This window comes from Magallana gigas, chromosome 1, assembly GCF_963853765.1.
Source record: "Magallana gigas chromosome 1, xbMagGiga1.1, whole genome shotgun sequence".
NCBI lineage: Eukaryota > Metazoa > Mollusca > Bivalvia > Ostreida > Ostreidae > Magallana > Magallana gigas.
In genome coordinates, this window is record NC_088853.1 from 58099539 (window position 1) to 58121109 (window position 21571).

General features: G+C 32.5%; 1 protein-coding gene across 1 annotated transcript; it reads left to right on the plus strand.

Annotated features, from left to right (window-relative positions):
- Window positions 1-4811: 4811 nt before the first annotated feature.
- On the plus strand, window positions 4812-21309 carry LOC117685811 (uncharacterized). The gene is made up of 6 exons (XM_066079899.1): window positions 4812-5160; window positions 6703-6802; window positions 7732-7905; window positions 9603-9716; window positions 10701-10925; window positions 20309-21309. The coding sequence occupies exons 1-6, from the start codon at window positions 4846-4848 to the stop codon at window positions 20521-20523; spliced, it is 1143 nt and encodes a 380-aa protein (XP_065935971.1). The 5' UTR covers window positions 4812-4845; the 3' UTR covers window positions 20524-21309.
- Window positions 21310-21571: the final 262 nt, after the last annotated feature.

Here is a 21571-nt window from a genome sequence, read left to right on the forward strand (position 1 = left end):
CAAAGACATAAAACAGCCTTTGTCCTATTTTCAATTATTTAATTATATCAGAAAATTGATGGAGAAACCAATACTTTTAAAATGTTACCATGGAAACCGTTACAAATTTTTGAAATCAGTTTTTTGCGGTTTTTTAATAAGCCGATATAAGAAATAGTGAAATTTTTACATCCATATCAATGTCCATGCTATATATATTTTATTATGAAAATTGACATCCGTTGCTATGGCAACAATGCCAAAAAATAGGAAAAAATAAAAAATGAAGATGATTTTGATATGCTTTAATTCCAAATTTTAGAATTTTTTTGCAATTATTTTAGTTGGAACTTGTAAAAATGTATCTAAATTTTCATTACATACCACAAAAAGCTTTGTTATGCAACAGAGAAGTATTGTTGCTATTGAAAATTAAGTTGCGTAAAAAATCACACAGAAATTCTTACTTTTTGAAAAGTCCATAGCAACGGCAGTTATTTTTTTAGAAAATTTCAGTTAAGTTAAAGTTAAGGACATACGTTATTTTTTCTCACCATTGGAGTTTATATATTTATTCTCTATAAGGGAATAATATCCATTCAAAGATGCCTGAAAATATTTTATTTTTTCCTTATTTTTAAGCTTGTTACCATAGCAACGGTTCTCAATTTTCATATTTAAATTCTTAATTACACAATCATAATAGTGTTTACCAAAATATCCAAGATTTGCACTTTTTATTCAAATTAAATAAAGAAAACAGATTTTAAAATTTCTGTTAGTTAACCATGGAAACACTCTAAAAATTTGCGTTTCTCCATGAATTGTTGTCTTTCTTTTGAAAAATGACAACTATTTTTAATAATATATTCTACCTTGGAAACCCCAAGTTCTGCACATTACTCACAATATGTTCTCAAATAAGCATTAAAATGCCATTTTTACATCTTTACCCTCGGTTACCATGGCAACGGGACCACATAGCAACGAATAAATGGTGTTAGGCTTTTTTACTCACCAAAGTATATCAAACTGTCAAGTGTGAAGAAAATCCGTGACTATGCGTGGCCAATAAGTTTTGATTCTTACATAGAATTGGTCTTAAATTGTATTGCTTTTAAAATAAATACTATGAACATTCGGAAAAGAAACTTCAAAGACTACAATACAATTTATTATTTTCTATCTACATTTCAGCAATCTGTTTCATACCTCATTGAAGTTCGGAATTTTATACTCATATCTGGCCCCGGAAGGCCCCTTTATTACAACATACACTTCAGCAGAAGTGGCAGTGTAATGATCCTGTACCTGTGGAATTTTAATGTATTTTTTAATATTCATTAGAAGAACAGTAATTGTACTTGATATTGATTCTGCCTTATTGTTATCTAATAAGAATTATTCATGTGTTTTATTTTTTCTATGAAACATCAGTAAAAGGACTATAGCTAGCAGTCCTATTTCATGTTAGATATTAGTTTTCCTTACCCGTAGCATCACATTTGAAAGAGGAGAGGGAAAGTCTTGACCAAACATTGAAGTAAAAATAATATTCTTTTTCTATATAAAAGAAAAAAATGTGTGTGATGTGGGGGGGGGGGGGGGTATCTTGGTTGCTTCGGGTTTACTCTTGGAACATTTTAATATGAAAAAAATATAATTATAACCCATAACCTTTTCCAAAAGGGTATCCTTTCTCTTGCTAAAAGATCGATTGATTTTCTTTTTGTCTGATAAGACCTTTGTGGGCTCTTTCCTTTTTTTTGTACACTTCAAAATGGACACCTTCCCGCCCTTGGTTGTTTTTTTGCTAACAATAATTATTAAATATATCATTATAACACACGAAACGGTAATTTCTAATGGTTATCAAATAATATAGAAAAATTACTATAATGGTCCTCCATAGAAAAAAAAATTAACCTTTGACGTGTATGGTTTTGGATCAAGAAACTTCATTGGTTATGATTGTTTTAAGTCAACCGGATGCATTAGTTAAATTGAAAGTAGTCAGGTCAAAAAAAAAACGCTCAAGCTAATAACATCCTCTTAAAAAGGGATTTTAAGGTGACATGATGCAAATTTAGTAGTTCTAGCAAGGTACTGTAATACTGTATGTTTATATGTAATAACTAAGCGCAAACATTTCCACACACAATTTTAAAGAAAACCTCAAGATATCTACAGTACGAGTTCTGAACTACTCACCACACCACTCGACATCATGCGCTTTTCTCTTCTTTCAGTGTGAAAGAAAATACACGTTTTTTTACTCCCAAATGGCTAGTATACTAAGTGTATCACATGGTTGATTGCCCACCAAACGGGACTCGAACCACCATTTGGGGTGTGTGCCAAACCTGTTCATGTCGCGAGGGGATGATTCGATTAGCGGTGCCCTTTTAAACGTTAATAATGAGCGTAAAAGTATAAACTATAAAAATTACGTCAATATATGCCCTTAAAAATTAGATATTATAAATAAAAACAAATGAATAAAACCGATTAATGCAAAAAACACCGGCAGTATTCTTAAAGCAAAAGAGAAAGGAAATTAAATTTTAAAAAAATGATATGACAACCACTGCTTTGGCAAGGAATATCCAATGAACGAAAAAACAAGACAGACTGAAATCCAGGCATATATAACTTCAAATTTTCTTCGATAATTGTAGACCGTTTTCCTGTGTATGTTATAACATCGCACATGCGCACACCACACACTGTGGCAGATCGAGCAATGGTGCACGGATTTTAGAAACGGGACTTTTTTTTATAAATCGATGGCAACGATGATAGGTTGATACTTTCTTGGATTTATTATCATTTGGCTACTGTGTTAAATGTAGTGCCGCCGGGGTTTTCAAAAAGATTTAGCTGCTATGCACTCTTTATGAACGACACACGTGTTCGATGTGCATGCTTAGTACCGGTAAGACAGCACTATCTGTGCAAAAGTATAAAGGTACCTTAGAAATTCTACAAATAATTTTTTTTTGAGTTTTCTTGATTGTTTCCTTTACTCTTTATAACAAACATTTTTCTACAATGTGTAGTTGATGCATTTAGAAGTCCGTGCAACCTGAATGCCTTGATCGGAAAGCAACCGACTGTAACTTTCACAACCGGTATATATACCCCAGTATATACCCCAGTGGCAGTAGAGGAGCGATCGAAACTAATATTGCGACCAAATGCTTTTATTCATGTCAGCTTTAAAGTAATACCTGGTAAACGACACTGATTGCACCACCCCTTCAAATCTCTCCTGCAGCTCTGTGCATTCGTAAGTCTATGATTATAGATCAATAGATATAACAGTCTGCTCGGACTTCAAAATAACAATTTTATATGATGATATTCTTTTACAATATTTCAATATCATGCTTAAACAAGAAGAAAATTCCTGGGTCCCCCGCTGGTCAATTTTTATACTTACATATATCTCTGATGTCTTCAGATGTAAATAAACTAGCAATATATTCGATGATGGGGCAGAGCGCGATATAACAGTATACAGATGGACAAACAGACGGATGGTTGTACTAAATTACAGACGGAAAGGCGTAAAACAATATGCCCCCTCCAGCTCGTCTTTGTGTGAGCATAAAACATTTGGTATACATTTTATGAATATCTTAAAGTTTTTAGACATGAAAGCACTTTCAAGGTCAATTTTTGATATAATAATGAAGTAATTATTGTGGTCAAAGTCCCATAACTCCAACAAAAAGTATCGACCAAGGCTGATTTAGGAACTTGTCCAAGGTATTAGTGGTATGAACATTTGGTATAAATTTCATGTAAATCCGTCAAAATTTGTAGGCATGAGAGCTCTTACAAAAAAGTGTGACGGACGGAAACACGGACGCACGGACACACAGACGGACGGACGGACGCTCGACATTTTTATGTCCCCGCTCCGCGTTGAGGCGGGGGACAAAAATGGAAAATATTTGATTTTCAAGCAATTTGTTTGTCTAAATGCATTGATTTATCAAAGACTTTTTGATAAGATATTGCCATAAGATAATATATATATGCATTTTACCTCACACTTTGTTAGGGGTGTAGATGACAAACATATCTGTGTGTTGAAGTCGTTACTGGGGACTTTTTTTGTACGATAAACAGCTTCCCAGCAACGACTTCCAGATCTGTGTCCTTACCCTCTGGGTAAGGATAGCAGATCTACCCTCCATTGCTAAGTGCACCTCTCTCCGCCTTGACCTGGTATAAACAACAGCGGTCTCACCAATCTGAATTTGAAATCAAATATAAATACATATTATTTACACTTGTACACACTTTAAAAGACATCGACGTACATTATTTTTACACTTACACTTTTTACTTGTAATTGGACAAGGCAGAGTCTCGTGCAGGTTGGCAACGAGAATGTCTCAGCCATGGAATAGATTTTGGGAGAAAAAACTAATTCTAATTGTTTTCCTCCTCTGTAATGTCAAACATGATCCACAAAAGATATTCCAAAAAACTACACGATATTCCTTTAATTTATATAATTATACATTGTTCTTTTAAAAAAGAAACGTACGACTGAGTACGCCTTAAGTTCAAAGCCAAAGGTGGGGTTAAACGTTTTATTGACAAGTCGATAGCATTTCCCTGGCTTCAACGACACAATGAAATATTTTTTTGAAGCTCGAATTGCTTTACATAGTTTATTTATCAAATATTCATTTTACCAATTCAGTGCATATTGATTTCCCACTTCTGCATATAATGGAATCAAAAATTTAAAAAACAAACCCTATATCAATTACAAACTCATACGGTGCATTATCATTACTTCGAAGTGTGCATTCGCACTGTATACTGTATATTTATACATGCAGTACAATGTTGCTGTTCCGAATCTTTCGATGTTCGTGGTTTTTAATAAGTTTCCTTGTGCCGTGTTATTGCAGCTTAAAACCGGGCTTCTCTCAACTTCAGCGAGGACACAGATTGGATAGGAAACTGATCCAGTCATTCACAGAAGTCAGTTTCTTGGACTGTGTGACGGAATGTATGGTGACACCTCGGTGTAAATCGGTCAATTATTTCAAAGGGGCTAATTACTGTGAACTGAATTACGAAAATAAGACGACAGCGGAGACAAGGTACATGGACAATGCTGGATGGGTGTACAGTGAAAAGGAGCATTGGCCAAAGGTAAATTTGTTAAAGTCCTAAAAAAAAAGACTATATACGCAGCACAGTTAAGGCTGTCAATAAACTCCGTTCAGACAAAAAGTACGGGAAATGTACAATATGACATCACGGTATATTGCAAACTTCGAAAGTACCCATTAATCTATTTATTAGCAAAACTAATTTATACTAATCTTTTAATTGAAAACAACAAATGTTATTACATACAATTTTGATGTCCCTTATATCATACACACTGAAAAGAGATGTTGTTCTCGCTGTACTCAAAATATGACGTCATACGCTTCAAAATGACGCATTAGGTTAAGTCATTGAAGGCTATCATGCAGTTTTATAGCGAAGAAAAATGAATGTCATAGATTAATGGAACATTATACATGTAAATGGATACACATGTAGTTTGTTTACATGTGAATTTGAAATATGCTATGTAACTTAAAAACTTCTTCGACCCTTGTAAAATCTTACAAATTAATTATTTTTTAATGAAAATAACCCTGTGACTTTCAAAATTATTCAACACATGCATTGTAAATTACAGTTTCTTATAAAATAATGTGATATAACATCAAGTTATTTTATAATTCAGTTGTGAATTTTGACATGATTATGCCTTTGCAATATTGATTTTTTTAAATGACCTCAAAACCACAAATACATCTGCTTGTACCATGCGACTGCCTAATCACATGACCACTACGAACATACAATAGTGTACTGTTATAATATTGTTTTTGAGTAACTATATTGAGAGTCAAGAGACAAGTCGTCCGTCTTATCCGCCTCGTTTCATCATACTGTTTACTTTGTTATTAGGGCGTTGTTTACTTAGGGTTTAAGTTCTCAAATTCAGATTGTTATAAAGTTCAATGCCATAAGTAAAATGTGTTCTTAACACATGTGTTAGCTTATATACACTTGTTTCAGCTTCTGTACACTTCGAATATTAATTGAATTAGTGAGAATTGAATGGGGTGACCTAACTGAGACGAGAAATCAGCACAATTTAGCAACATAGAACAGCTTTCAAGGAATATAACTTGTAACGTTCAGACACATTAGATATTTACAATTCATGTGTTTTCCGCAGCAAAAATAATAATGATAAAAACTACCGTCACATTTAAACAAAATTGATCCAGCAGCCATTTATTGCAACCACGCAAGTTGAAGCAGCTAGCAGAAAATTAGTAAGATCATCAAGGGCACTTAAGCGGGAAAATGCGCTTTGTAATAATCATATTTTATCGATATCACGGTTACTGCATAATTAATTTAATTGTTGGTTGATAAAGAAAATTTGACGCAGCAAAATTTTCTCGCATCTACGACCGTAAAAAAAAAATAGGCATGCAGTTCAAAGTTTGTCATCTGAGCGGACCATTTTAAAACGTTCAAAACTCCGTTGCATACAATTTTTGAAATAATCACGTAAATATACATATATACTGTACATTTTGATAAACGCTCATTATTTGAGAGAAGGTTTAGTAAGTTACATTTACAGTAAGCTCTCGTGTTCATCAATGTTTTATTTGGTAGGAACTGGCTGGTGCTTGTTCGAACTCAACATGTGAAATCAACGAGACATGTAAACACAAGAGATATTCTGAGGATAAATTCTTTGAATGTGTTTTGTCAGGTAATATTATCCGGTAACCTTTTTTAATGCAATTAGATTCAATTAAAAATCTACATGCGTTAAATGTACATCTACATAATTGGTTGTCCTTATGCATTTTGACAAAAACTTAAGTGTCGAAAAGAGCTTGTTTTTTTTTAAACAAAAGAACTCATCTAAACCAAAATAATAAAAGTCCATTTGTCAACAAGTATTATGTTTTAATCTAACACAATATATTTACAGTCTACTGTGTTTTTCCATTAAATTCCGTGATGTTTAATGCCTCTAAATGCAACATCTATTCACTGCGTATGAATTTACAAGTAATTTACATAAGTAGTTCTCAAACAGTGATTTCTATGTTATCGGCTAAAAATGTATTTCATAAATGTTGTCAAAACACAATGTTTTATAATTATTCAACAAAACAGTTGACTTTATTGTTAAAAGCAACATTTCAATAGTTATTTTTCATGGATTATATTTTTATGCTCCTCGATCTCATCTCAACAGTCTCTGTGATAATCAGTTTAAACCGGTTTTACAAAACAGCTGTTCTTGCTGTTACTAATTTACTCCCTCCGTGACCTGAACTTTATATCGATTTATTTAAGTAATCAATTGATTTCTTCAGTAAGGGAATGTAAATATAAGCATTGAATAATTTATTTTTGACGTCGTCGTGTCAATAACTGCCGTCAGGTGAGCAGACAAATTATCATTACGCGCTAACGCGCGTTATTCAATTTGTCTGCTCACCTGACGGCAGTTATTGACACGACGACGTCAAAAATAAATCATTCAATGCTATAATACTAAAACAATCACAATAGACTAGAAAAATTGACAACTTGTCGTACCTTTTTGTAATGAAAGTGTAGCCACTCATCCTAGGTATTGATCAGATTAATTTCAGTGTTGAAATTTATTGTATTTTTGCTGATAAGATTGTGGAATTCCCGATAAAAAAGGAATAGATCTGGGTTCAATAAAACGTGAGGACGCCATTGGTATACACAGGAGGATACACGCCTCGTGTGCTGACGGATACGCCCAGTCTGGTTCAGGACAGCTGAATTGTCAATCAAACGGAGAGTGGAAATACGACATTGTCTGTACAGGTGAATATGCTAATTTGATATGTGAGGAGGTAAATTATTCATGCTTTAGTTTGTTGTATAATAAATTATATTTTAAATGGATGTAAATGAATCCAGGAAATTAAGGTTATTTGGTTCAAATAACACAACATGTAAAATGAAACGGGTTTATTATTATTTCCTTGGATATCACGAGTACTGAGCCACATTCACGGCACCAGCAATGCCAACAATCTAGAACAACGCAGTGAAAGTGTTAGCAAATAAATTGATTGACAATTAAAATGTTCCTATGAACATGAAATAAAACACGTACAGCTGTGCAAACAACATAACGCACTGAAGCGTGTATGTTATTTTTAAAGAGCTAATTTTTGTTAATGATAATGATAATGATTTTTTTTTTCTCTTAAGGTAAAGGTCTGCATTTCAAACATTAGCAGGTACAACCTTCTCCGGTCTGCACTTATCTTGAAATCTTTTTGAGGAAAAAAAACCTAGCACACTTTAGTTCAATTTAACTTTGAATCTCCCATTGTCGGTTCTTATCAATTCATGTTATTGAAAGTACCTAATATTTTCTATTAAAAATGAAAGATGAATAGTATCTGTCTGAACATTTCTTATTCGTCTTTTTAAAATACGAGTGTCCTCTGTATATGATATATCACTTTTTTTCTAAAAAAAAAATATGATACGTGTACAATGTTTTGATTTATAAAAGAAAAACGAAATGCGGATCTTTTAATCCAAAAATTTAAACTGTGAATCCATTATGACCGAATATCATAATAATGTCGATAAGATACAAAAAGAGTCTTTTCTGTAAAAAAAAAAAAAAGAAAAGAAGAGGAAGGCTGTTAATATTGTTGTTACATTTAATATTTTTTCTGCAAAATTGTTCACTGATAATATTTTACTGCAAAAATGTTAACATACTTCGACAAATCATTATTAATTTTGCTCGCAAAAGAAATTTCCTAAACTAAGTGTATCAATTTTTTTTTTTTTATGGGGGGGGGGGGGTATATTTCAACCTCGTATGAATTTTTTTTCTTCATAAATATGTGGACGATACAAGCATATATATTTTAGCAAAATATGATACTAGAGTTGAAATAGATGAAATATTCGCTTTGCTTGAATAAATTGTTCGAATATAAACCCGTGCATATTTTATTATCTTAGGTGAAAGAAGCAAAATCTAATCATGATTTCTTTTAATTCTAAATCTTAAAAAATGTTAATGAATATAGTGTGGATTCAGGTTTGATAAATCCTGATCACATGGTTTTAGATTTCTAAATTGTAGCTGCGCAGTTCGACAGCTGTTTTAAGTGATTAAAAAGGTATTGTCCTGTTCTTGTGTGCACAATATGCATACAAAACACCATGTAAAATCTCATACTAGTATTTATGGCTTTTGTATCTTCTGGCAACAATTTCGGTCAGTTTCTGGCAGAAACAACTCAGTTCAAGAACTGGGTATATTCTTATCCTCAAATTTATAAGATGGCCGCACATCCCCCTTAAATCCGGACTATGTTTATAATGCCAGTATATTCAATCACATAGCGTAACATTATAATTTATATTTATATTATAATTATGATGCGCTTTTTAAGACAATAATAATTTTTCTTTTTTAAAACCATGTTCCTTTCAATGTCTGACTTATGAAACTGTAAGTTAATATATTTTAACTGATAAACTTTCAGATGTTAACGAATGTCTGGATAATCCATGTCACAACGGAGGAACATGCAGTAACAACGATGGATCTTTCAAGTGTACATGCACAGGTGGATTCACAGGGGCATTCTGTAATGAAGGTAAACTCTCAAACACACACACACACACTCTCTCTCTCTCCCTCTCTCTCTCTCTCTCAGAAATTATAATAGCTGTAAAATTGATATGCAATTCAAACGTCATTAATGTAATGTACATGAGAATCAGATGCAAAATATGAAACTTGCGACTATGACTGCTGTGTTGACTTTACACAATGAAATTGCAAATAACAGATGGGAGTTAAATAACACAAAAAGTAGGTGGATGGGGCATAGTAGACTATAAACCAGTAAGCCTCTTACGTGTGATGTTGCAATATATGCTCGGTATGGAAGGTAAACCATTTACAGAGAAATAAGTTTTGGGAGGTCTAAAAAGCTGAAAATCAAGAGAAATTGGCAAATAAAAGAGTGTTGAAATCTCAGATAAACCACTTTGGTGAAAAATGTACTCATTCTGGCTATTAATTTCCACAGAAAAATAGTGATTGTTCTTACAAGAAGTAAAAGGTATCTGTGCTGAATGGAAACGTGGGAATTCTAGTTACATGTACAGAGATTCGAAAACTCACATTCCCTAGATACAGTGAATTGTTTTTAAAAATGCCCTCCTGCCACCTTAACTTTGTTGCGAAATTGTAAATAGGAGTCAAGTGCAGATAATAAACAGTACAAAAATGTAGGCGGGGTTTTTAGGCTATACAACGTTCGATGGCACAGTGTTGTAGCTTAGTTTAAAGGAAATAGTATTCTTACCGTCAAAATATATAAAGTGTATTATCAGGTGTGCATATTTTCATCAAATTTTGGTGTTTTCATTGTAGGCCTTACTCTTGTCCATATGGAACTAGTTTACAATGTTCAACATGTAACATACTGATGCTAAAAAGTGTTGAATACAAGTCATTTAGCTATCCTCAGAAAATTTAAAGGACAGCTCTATCTATGAAAGCAGGTTTAGCTATCAATATAGTAATTAGTATCTTCTTATCACTATCTCATATGTTGTAATATCGTTGACAGTTCTGCCGAACATCGCAATAGGTAAACCTGCCACACAGTCAACAACGTATCATGAATATAACGCCTCGTATGCAGTGGATGGCAACAGAGAAACAAACTTTCTTGTACACAGGTGTACAAGCACAGGTGATGGCGACGTCAATCCCTGGTGGATGGTGGATCTGCAGGATGTGTACTCCATCACATCTGTCAGATTACTCAACAGAGGAATAGATCAATACGGAGGTAAGTGTAAAAAGTAAAACCATTGTAAATTGAATCGAAATATAGTAAATGAAGAGAACACTGAAGTTTTGATTTTGGTTTTTATGTCCATACCTTTGATCAACGTTGTGAATTAAAAATGGTCACCCCCTCAAAAAGAAAAAAAGAAAAAGAAATCATTGTTAATTTGTTCTTTTGTATTGTTTGCAAGAAGTAGTAGTTATTTGGTATTATTTTGCCGGAAACATTTTCATCATTAAACTATCTATTCTTTCATAAATGCAGTGAATAGATGCAATAATGTAACACGATTAAGAAATAAATGTGTGAAGAATTACCGGATTTCTCTTAATACTTCTTTTTATTATATTCCACTTTATAACTTGCGATGGGGTTTTGTATTTTATTTGTAAACACAACTTTTATACCTTTGCACAGAATTCAACTAAGCATATGTTAGGCCACACCAATAAACAATTGTTCGTCAGACCTACCGCTACTAATTAAACAAAAGTGCATAAATGGTATTATGTGAAATTTCTCTTGTCAGGAAAATTTCGTTCCGTTTTCAACATTTTTGTCGTTTATATGCGTTCAGAAATCAACGGTGATTTACTTAGTAACAGAGTAAATTTTGGTTGACCTGTACAGAAGCTGTTTTTGAATCTTTGGTTTGGTTAAAGTTAATAAAAACTACAAAAAACGACAATGTGTTTTACTACAGAACACTGCCATAAATATGACCTGCGAAGTCTTATGAACTTTTTTAAATCCATTGAGTGGCTTGTTCATCCAAGTAAGGTTGACAACATGAATGGGACAATATATCAGCTCAGTTTATAGAGTCAGAATATTCGGATAGGATTAAATGAGATTTTGGATACGCTCGGACGTATATTGAAAATCATAACACTAAATATATAGTTTTTAATGACATGTTATAAGGAATCAGAGATTTCTTTAGCTCAAACCCCTTTATTATATATTGTACTACAGTAAAACTCCTGTAGTACGAACACGGATATGGCAAATTTTCGGATAAAGCGAAGTTTTTAGAGTCCATGGTAAAATTATTCACAAATGTATGCAAAATTTAACGGTTATAACGAATTCTGATAAAACTGATTTTAAGCACGAAGAGGTGAATAATAACGAATTTTAACACCTTTATAACGAATTTCTTTACAGTTTTAAAAGTCTGCACTACCAGTTAACAAAATAGTTTGAATGAATTTATTTTCATATAATATTTCAATTCGCAATCCGAATTTTAAAGGTATCAAAGTAATATTTTTTTTTTTAATTTTAAGCCTCAATTAGCAATTATAATAATCTGGTGAAAGAAAATATGTATATTATAATAGTGAATTCGCTATAGGTATTACTACGAATTCGTTATACGGATATAACGAATTAAGGATATAACGAAGTAATTCCAGTGGTCCCTTGGACTTCGCTATAACCGAGTTTTACTCTATTGAATGTGGGGAATACACCCACACACACGTTATATAAAATATGAGGGGGTTGAGACAGGAACAGAAAATTAATTTAATAGCGATGATAAGAATGTAATCGTCTTTGTCTTTAAAATGACAATACATATGTACACATTGAATTTTCTAAAACTGAACACAGGTTTATAGCCATAATACGAATGATGCCTACAGGTTAAACACTGCTGATGTTAATCTTCTTCCTTCTGAAATCTGAAATAATAGCTCTGTGCATTCTCACTGGAATCATTTAAAAACTTGAATCACAGTGTTAGTATTTTAAGTAAATTGGCATTGTCTTGCATAGAAATAAATGCATACACATACATATAATAAAATCCAATCAGCATGTACCATACATATAATCATAATGTTTACCAACCTTCTAAATATGGGGATATAACTCGGTGGGTGAGAATGACTATTGTAGTGACAAAGTTTTATATGTTTACATGAACAAAGACATAAAAAAAAAGTGCTGAACAGATGTTTATTCTGATCAAATCTAAACTTCATTCTAATGTGTGATTTAAACCTCTATTTAATCCAGCAGATGATACTTTTTTCATTGCCTTAATGTCAAATTTTTTTAACAATAATTGTTTGAAAAAGATACTACTATCTGAATATATGAATGAAAGAATGTTTTAAAAGTGCTATAGATTGATTTGTCATAATTAATTTTTTTATTTAAAAAAAAAACATGCAATTTTTATGTGAATTTTGCATAATTTTATATAATTTTGACACTAATATCTTATTGCAGGTAAAACATGCCAAACAAATTGCATTAAAATTATACAATTTTCATGCAAATATCATGAGAACATATTCGCATAAGAAACTTTTCATTGGATTTTCGAATGATTTGCTAACGAATAGTAACACGCATGAAAATCGTGCGAGCCACTTTTCCCCAGGTAGGGGTATGCCTCAATGAGAGGGCCAAATTTTAAAATAGGAATACAAAGATAATTTGTTAATGTTACATGAATGTTACATGTACTTGTGTAGAAGCATTCTCATGTAGTGCAGATTTAACTTTGTTCAAATAATGATACCGGGGTAGAGTCTCGCCACAATGAGAGTAGAAATTTATATAGTTGTGTATTTAAAGATAAAAAAATTAAAAACCTTGTTGTTTAAAATCAATCAGTCAGTAAAGATAGATTATATTCAAGTTTGTTCAAATCAAAAAGTCCTCCTCTATGGACGGATCTAGATTCTCTGTGAAATAAGAATGTTTTGTAGCCTTTGTCTTTTACAAAGTTTTTACAATTTCAACATTCTGATAGGCATATAATGTCATACGTACACAGGTAGCACTTTAACTGTCCAAACTGTTTCTCAAAACCACCATAATTTTCCATTTAAAACTTTTTGAGGGAGTTTTCATTTTCCGGACATCATGCTCTGTAACACTTTTAGGAATAATTCATGCATTTCTAAATTGTTTCTCGTGTTGCTAGTTGTCCGAGATTCAAATTTGTTGGTCGTGAATCAGTTCGCTAAGCATTACCTAAGCATTACATTATTATAAGTACATGTATAATACATGAAATGAAGGATTGTACATTTTTGCGTGTCAAACTTGCTCTCATAATATCACGAGTTCGTCATCGAGAACCGCATACCATATCTGTACGCTGTATTATGACTTGTTTGTGATTTTTTCCAAATTTGTTTGCGATTGAAATATTTTTGTTGTTATTAAACTGCCATTGCCATCACAAAATGCAAACATTACAGAGTACATATTATACTGTCCTAGCTGACCAATCTTAAAAAGTGCTCATTGATTTTGCCATTGGAATTTGAAGGTTACAATTTATTTAGGCTAACCAATGAAATTACGTAGTTGTTAGAATATATGAACAGGTACTTGTCGACAATTGGCATTAGGCATGTTTAGTTTTTATCTGGGCTGCTGTATTTATGCTTTATCGCAAAAACAAATGGGGTTTGCATGAAAGTTTTTTGTGGGGTATATTTTTCCCAACTAAAATCCAATGGAACTTTTAAATTCAAATATCTAAAAAGAAAACTCAAAATATTTCATTTTTTCCCATAAATTAATTTAAAATTTAAAACAATCCACCGTTTGATACATACAAAACTTTGATCGATAGTACATGTATGTTTGCATTATATGTCCATTCGGAAAAGGTTCATTCCACTTTTATACATGAATAATAGGAACGGGGGAACTAAGAACGCGGGTTAGCTAATAAAGGAAATTGTAGTTTGAATTTATTATGCATCGGAAAACTATAGCTCTTGGTTTGGTTCAGTGATTGTATCATTTTTTTTTCAATGATGCATTTCTCTTTATTTTGCATGCTGCAGATTTTATTGGGTAATACAATTAAAAAAACCCATTTAAAAACGGTTTAAATGTTACTGTTAATGCCCCGTCAAAGATTCTTAACAAAATAAGTTATGAAAACAAAATGTCTGACTGTACACAAGATGTCGTTTCCAACGGAAAACCTTATTGTTTTTGCTTTGTTTCTTTTTCTCAATTATTAGGGTTTTCTTACCAATTTTGTTCACGCGATTTTTCAAAAACGACTCAACCGATTTACGTTAAATATTCAGATCTGAAAGGTATTGATCTTAACCTTGTTGGGAATTTTTTTGAATGATGACATCACTTCCGGTTTTAAGATTTTTACAAATTAACGATTTTCAGAAGGTCAGCTTGTCCGGGGGTAAACTCCTAAACTATTTGAGATATTGAGTTCAAAATTTCAAGGGTTGTAGACAAATGGTTGTTGATCTGAAATGTGGGACATATATTTTTTTGTGACCAAAAGCGCCGAAGCTCGCCCTGCTCGAAAATTATGGTTGAAAAAGCGTAGTGAATTTTGTGGTTTTCTTTCAATATCTCTTTTTTGATGGTATTTTGTAAAAACATAAAGGACAAAAAAACTTTATAAAGTCAAGAGTTTTCACTTGACATCAAGAAGAAGTGGTTGGCCTTTCAAAAAAGGGAACGAGAGGGCTCTAAAGTTTTTTAATGATAACGTTTTATTATGAAATATTTTGTTATAAGTTATAGAAGCAATTATGTTTCTTATAACGTTACTTACCTACACATGGTAATTGTTTACTCCTTTTTTTTAAAGGTAATTAGGGATTTTAAGGGGCCAGAAATCCAAAACTTTTATTTTCAATAACTCAAAATGGAGGAAAATTCTGAAAAACAATATTGAACAGAAGATGCTCAGAACATTGAGATTAACAATATGCAACCATAATTTCTTTTTAATGTGGTTCCTTAAAGGAGTTACAGGGTCGGCACCTAAAACAACTTTCTCCAGATATCTCGAGAACGGTACAAAATTTCGAACCACTTGTTGAACAAAATGTGTTTAAAATGACAAGACCATTCTTATGACATCAAGAAAAAAACGGGCTGTCCCTTAAAATTAGGGGCCAAGGGGCTCTAAAATTTTTAAATGTTAACTTTTTATTGTGAAATATTTTGTTATTTGTTATAGAAGCAATTATGTTCATTATAACGTTGTTTACCTATGCATGACAAGTAGTTACTCCTTTTGTTACGTAATTAAAGATTTTAAGGGGCCAGAAATTCGAAACTTTGATCCTCAATATCTCAAAATGGAGGAAAATACTGAAAGCAATTATGAAAAGAAGATTTTTGAAAAAATGTGCTTAACAACATGCAACCATAATTTCTTTGTTATCCAGTCCCTAAAGGAGTTACAAGGTCGGACTCTACACGACCTTCTCCAGATATCTCTCGAAAACGGTACAAAATTTCGAAAAACGTGTTGAACAAAATGTGTTTAAATTGACAACACTATTCTTGTGACATCAAGTAAAAAGGGGCTGGCCCTTAAAATTAGGGGTCAAAGGGCTCTTAAGTCTTTTAATGATAACTTTTTATGGTGAAATATTTGGTTATTTGTTATAGAAGCAATTATGTTCATTATAACGTTGTTTGCCTATGCATGACAATTAATTGCTCCTTTGTTACGTAATTAAATATTTTAAGGGGCCAGAAATCTGAAACTTTGATCCTCAATATCTCAAAATGGAGAACAATTCTAAAAAGCAATAATAAAAGGAGATGCTCATAATAATGTGCGAAACAAAATGCTACCAAAATTTCTCTGTTATCCAGTCACTAAAAGTAGTTACATGGTCGGCCCCTAAAACAACCTTCTCCAGATATCTCGAGAACGTTACAAAATTTCTAAACGGTTGTTGAACAAAATGTGTTTGAAAAGACAAGAGCATTCTTATGACATCAAGAGAAGGGTAGATAGTCTTTCATCCATAACTCTTAGATCCCGCCTCCATTTCCAGATATGTTTCGTTGACAAATTTTAAGAACAATGGCATTTCTTCTTCTTAAAATCGGACGGAAGACCTCCACGTTGCTCGTAACGAGATCGTGTCTAGTTATTTTTCCTACAAATTTTGTCCGCGCGAGTTCTCAGAAATGGCTCGGACGATTTTCATAAAACTTTCAGATCAGATAGATATTGATCTGAAACTAATTGGAAAAAATCTATATTGATGACGTCATATCCGTTTCCCAAATATTATCGTTTTAGCAATTTTTAAGGGTTAGATTGTCCATGCAACTCCTCCTAAACTAAAAAAGATATTAAGTTCTAATTTTCAGGAATGGTAGACAAAAGATTGTAGTTGTGTATAATGTCAATTATATCTGTCTGGGTAAAAAGGCGCCGAAGCTCGCCTGGACCTGAAAATTGAGTTTAGAAAAGCTTTGTAATTTTTCCAGGTTTTCCTTGTTTATCTCTTTTATGAAAAATATTTTGTTAAGACATATATTGCAAAAAGAGTTTATATTTACAAGAGCTTTCGATTGAATAAAAAAAGGGGCTGACCCCTCAAAATAGGGACCCAGATGGGTCTAAAATCTTTTAACTATAGCCCTTTATTGAGGGATATTTTGTAATAAGCTGCAGAAGCAAAAATGTTTATTTTATAGTAATGTACCTAAACAATATAATGATTATGTCGTATATTACGTAATTAGGGGTTTTAAGGGGTCAAAAATACAAAATTCTGATCACCTATATCTTAAAAAGGAAAAATATTTTAAAATGCAGTATCGAAGAAAAGATGCTCAAAATGATGTACTTAACAACATGCAACCTTCAAAATTGGTTCAACAGACCCAATAAGGAAATAAGGGACGGATCCCTAAAAGGTTTTCCAAAAATATTTCAAGAACGGTGACGAATTTCTAAACACTTGTTGAACAAAGCTCTTTCATCTTAAACAAAATAGTATCTGGCCCTTAGATTGTAGACCTTGTTTTCCTGTTTTAAATCATGTTTAGCTGTTGAATAGCAAAATCAAGATCGAACATAAATCTCAAGTTCTAAAATCAGATGGAAGACCTCTTCGTTGCTCGCAACAAGATCGTGTCTAGTTATTATTCTTTTTTTCCTTACACATTTTGTGAAGGCAATTTCTCGAATATGGCACGTTTGATTTCCTTAAAATTTTTAGTCAAGATGCCCTGTCATTTGAAATTTGTACCGCAGGAATATTTTTTTTTTTACATTTACTTCCGGTCGGAAGTTATCGTTGTTTTACGATATTAAATGTTGTTAATTTTTTTTACTTTGACCCTCTTCCTAACTCAAAGCCAATTTAAGAAAAAAATCATTTTTTTCCAGACCACAACTTCAAAATTATTTGACAGAGAGTTTTGAACTTAAAACATAGTTTGATGATCTAGCGAAAAAGTGAACCAACCCCATTTTTACCTTGACATTTTTGGATCTTCGGCTCAATTATCATGAAAATATTACTAACAACAATGACTTGTATCATATATGGATGATATATAACATGTAGCTGACATCATTCTTTTTCACTTCTTAAAGGGGAGACATGTGTTTTTTTGTTAAAAAAAATATACCCACTAGTTAATACCTAAAATGGGAAAAAAGTGTTAACTAACTTAAGTTGGTAACTGTATACACTTTACGAGTGAAATGCAAGTTACATGTATATCACATTATTAGTACCCTACCGGTTTTCACCGGAGGGGACTATAGCTTTTCTCATCATCCGTCTGTCCGTCCGTCCATCTATCTGTCTGTCCATCCGTCTGTCTGTCCCACTTCAGTTTCCACACTTTTTTCCTTTATGCGTTTAAGAAATAATATGAAATTTGCTGAACAGCTTCAAAATGTCAAAATACAAGTTAACTCTTTTGTAACGTCCGGTTGACATATTTTCGAGAAAATTATTTTTTTATATTCTAATTTGTTTATGGTCGGGTTCGTGTATCGGGTACGGTGTGTATTGAATAAACGTGGAAAGTATGTAGTCAGAAATGATATCAGGCATTAATTAGACCATTCCTTTTATTGTTTCTAACAAAAAAATAAGTTCTGTAAAATACGAGGGTTGTCCCAAAATAGCGTAGACAAGTGGCGTTATTCAGTTAATCGAAGACAAAAGAAGATGAAATTTGCGCCACAAAGGACTCAAGAAATTTGCATTCAAATAATGTTTTAAAATCAAATATTGTTTGAGATAAAAGTAGTGAAATGAAAGCATGTTAGATCAGAAATTCGATATTCGGCGCAATGTCGAAAACAAAAAGTTAAAATCAACATAATGAAATGAAAATTGCGAGGAAAACTACTTTCGAATGAAAAAAAATCAAATAAAACATACATTGATATTTGATAATAATTTTATTACTTACTTAGAAAATGTTTTGGCTATAACAAAACTTTTAAATATTTTATAGCACGTTTTGTGACAAGTTGAAAAGTTAACTCGTAATAAAATGACGATGTCAGCGTTTAAGGCGGCGCAGCAGTAACTGATACAATTTTGTAAAGACCATGACATAAATTCTAAGCGGCTTTGGAAGTAAATGAAATAAACAAAATCAATGCGTTTTGTTTTGTGAATAAGTATTTAAACAACATTGAAAATATTTGAACAAGTATGATGACAACAAGTGGGGAAAAAAACCCGAACAATATCACTGGACGTCAAAATGCTGAACGACACATTTCGGAAGGACGTTAAACAACAAGTAATACAGGGCAGGTTTGGAGCCGACAAATCGTTTGTACTAAGAAAATATTTAAAAAAAAAAAACTAGAAATATATTTTGAATGTGCACTCCGTGAACATGTTTAAAGATGATATTTTTTAAAGACAATTTCGGAAATAAAACGTAAATGTTATCGTAAACGATGTGGAGGGTTTAGCAACAACGTAAAAGTGGAAATTTTCGACGTTGCACATTGCGCCGCCTGACAAAACTTGTTACTAATTATTCATTTTCTCGAAAAATAAAGTACAGATTTGAATTTTTCAGTATTGTTTGCCAAAGGGTCAATGAAGAAAACATTGAAGTCTAATGAAACTGCAGTGAACAGATTATAAATTATGTGTCCTGTCTACATTATTTTGGGACAACATTCGTAGTGTCAAGCATTGTGTTGTAAATTTAATCGACAGGGTTTTTTGTAATATTACAATCGGGTTCGTTATCGAGTTGTTCTGTTGATTCGGGGAACAGAAGACGATAAGAAATGATATTCTGCATAACAGTGAATTGTTTTCACAGATTTCTAGAAACTGGTAGGGGCTGTACTTATGCAATACTCTCAGAATGCTTGTTTTTATTATATTACCTTGTAATGGTGACTGTTGCTTTTAAAATCATTATTGAAAAAAGTAGAAGTCTTCAGGACACAACCTTATCATTAAAAAAGCATGCACTCCATTCACAAAGCTTGCAGCTGTATTTTTTAAACGTGAAAACTATGTACTGTTTAAAAAGAATACTTAACCGATCCGCGCGACTTGTGTGGTAGCACGTTTTAGTGTTCTGTACATATCCTAAATGACCATAATTTAATTTTTTAGATAGGTCAGACCGACTGCGGAATGTTACCGTCACTGTAGGGCAGACAAAATCAAATGTCAGAACCCCCTGTGGTTCCTTTGCTGGTCCCGGTACTGAGTCACAACTGGTCGTCATCGACTGTCCGACATTACCACAGGGGAGATTCGTAAAGATCTCCAAGACAACTGAGTATCTCACTCTATGTGAAGTTGACGTGTTTGGCGTCCCCGTCTAATCACCAAAATATTTGGTGTCATAAGACAAACAGTTACCGTATAAAAATACATGCATTTGTTTGTGCATCCCGAATAATTTATTATGTATCTTTTTTTTAATTCAGCTGGACAAGTCTTACTTATGCCTTCAGTCAGTTCAAGCATACATATATCTTTTACAACATATACCACAGCATACAATGTGACAGAGCACTGAAATCTTATACCACTGCTTTGGAATCCAATATCATAACATATAATCTCATAATTGCAATTCATCATATCATAACATAGCATACAGCATGGTTTAACTCGCTTTTAAATGATTATATTTTTGAGAAATAATGTAAATATTACAGACCAGTGGTGGGCTTTACCTTCTTATCATTTTGATTCAAATGTGTTGAACTCTTCGGTATACAGAGGCGTTTTCGTGCAATTGTCATAGCATACCATAACATATCTTATCGTTAAGCCTGTCATTTTAAAGTTTCATAGCATATCATTGCAATAGTATAGCATATCCTAAAAATAGTATAGAATATCATTAAAATCATAATAATAACCATAGCATAGCGTAATTATAATTGTAACAGATATGCATGAAATAATTATTTACATGTACATTGTACATTGTATTTCTTCGATATGTTGCGTGATGACTCTATCTTATCTCATTTACATGTATAATACTACATACACTGGATGTATTGACTGTGAATCTTTCATGTACCTTAATATGTATCAACATGTACATGTACAAAATTCGTTCAAATCAATTCGTGTTGGTTTTTATTCAGTGTTATTAATGTTGTGTCAATAAATAACAACTGTGGGTTTTTTTTCGTTTTCTTTTAAATAGGACAGTGGATAGGACATTGTAACCATTGACCAAGAGAATATTCTTTTATAGCTGTTGTCTTTAGATTAAAAATATATGATGACGCGTTGAAGCGTTACATTTTTCAAAACTTTTAAAAAATGTTTGTGCTAGCAATTTGTTTTTTATGAAAAGCAGAAGAATTTTGAACTTATGTAAAAATGGTCAAAGTAGGAAAGGTTCATGAT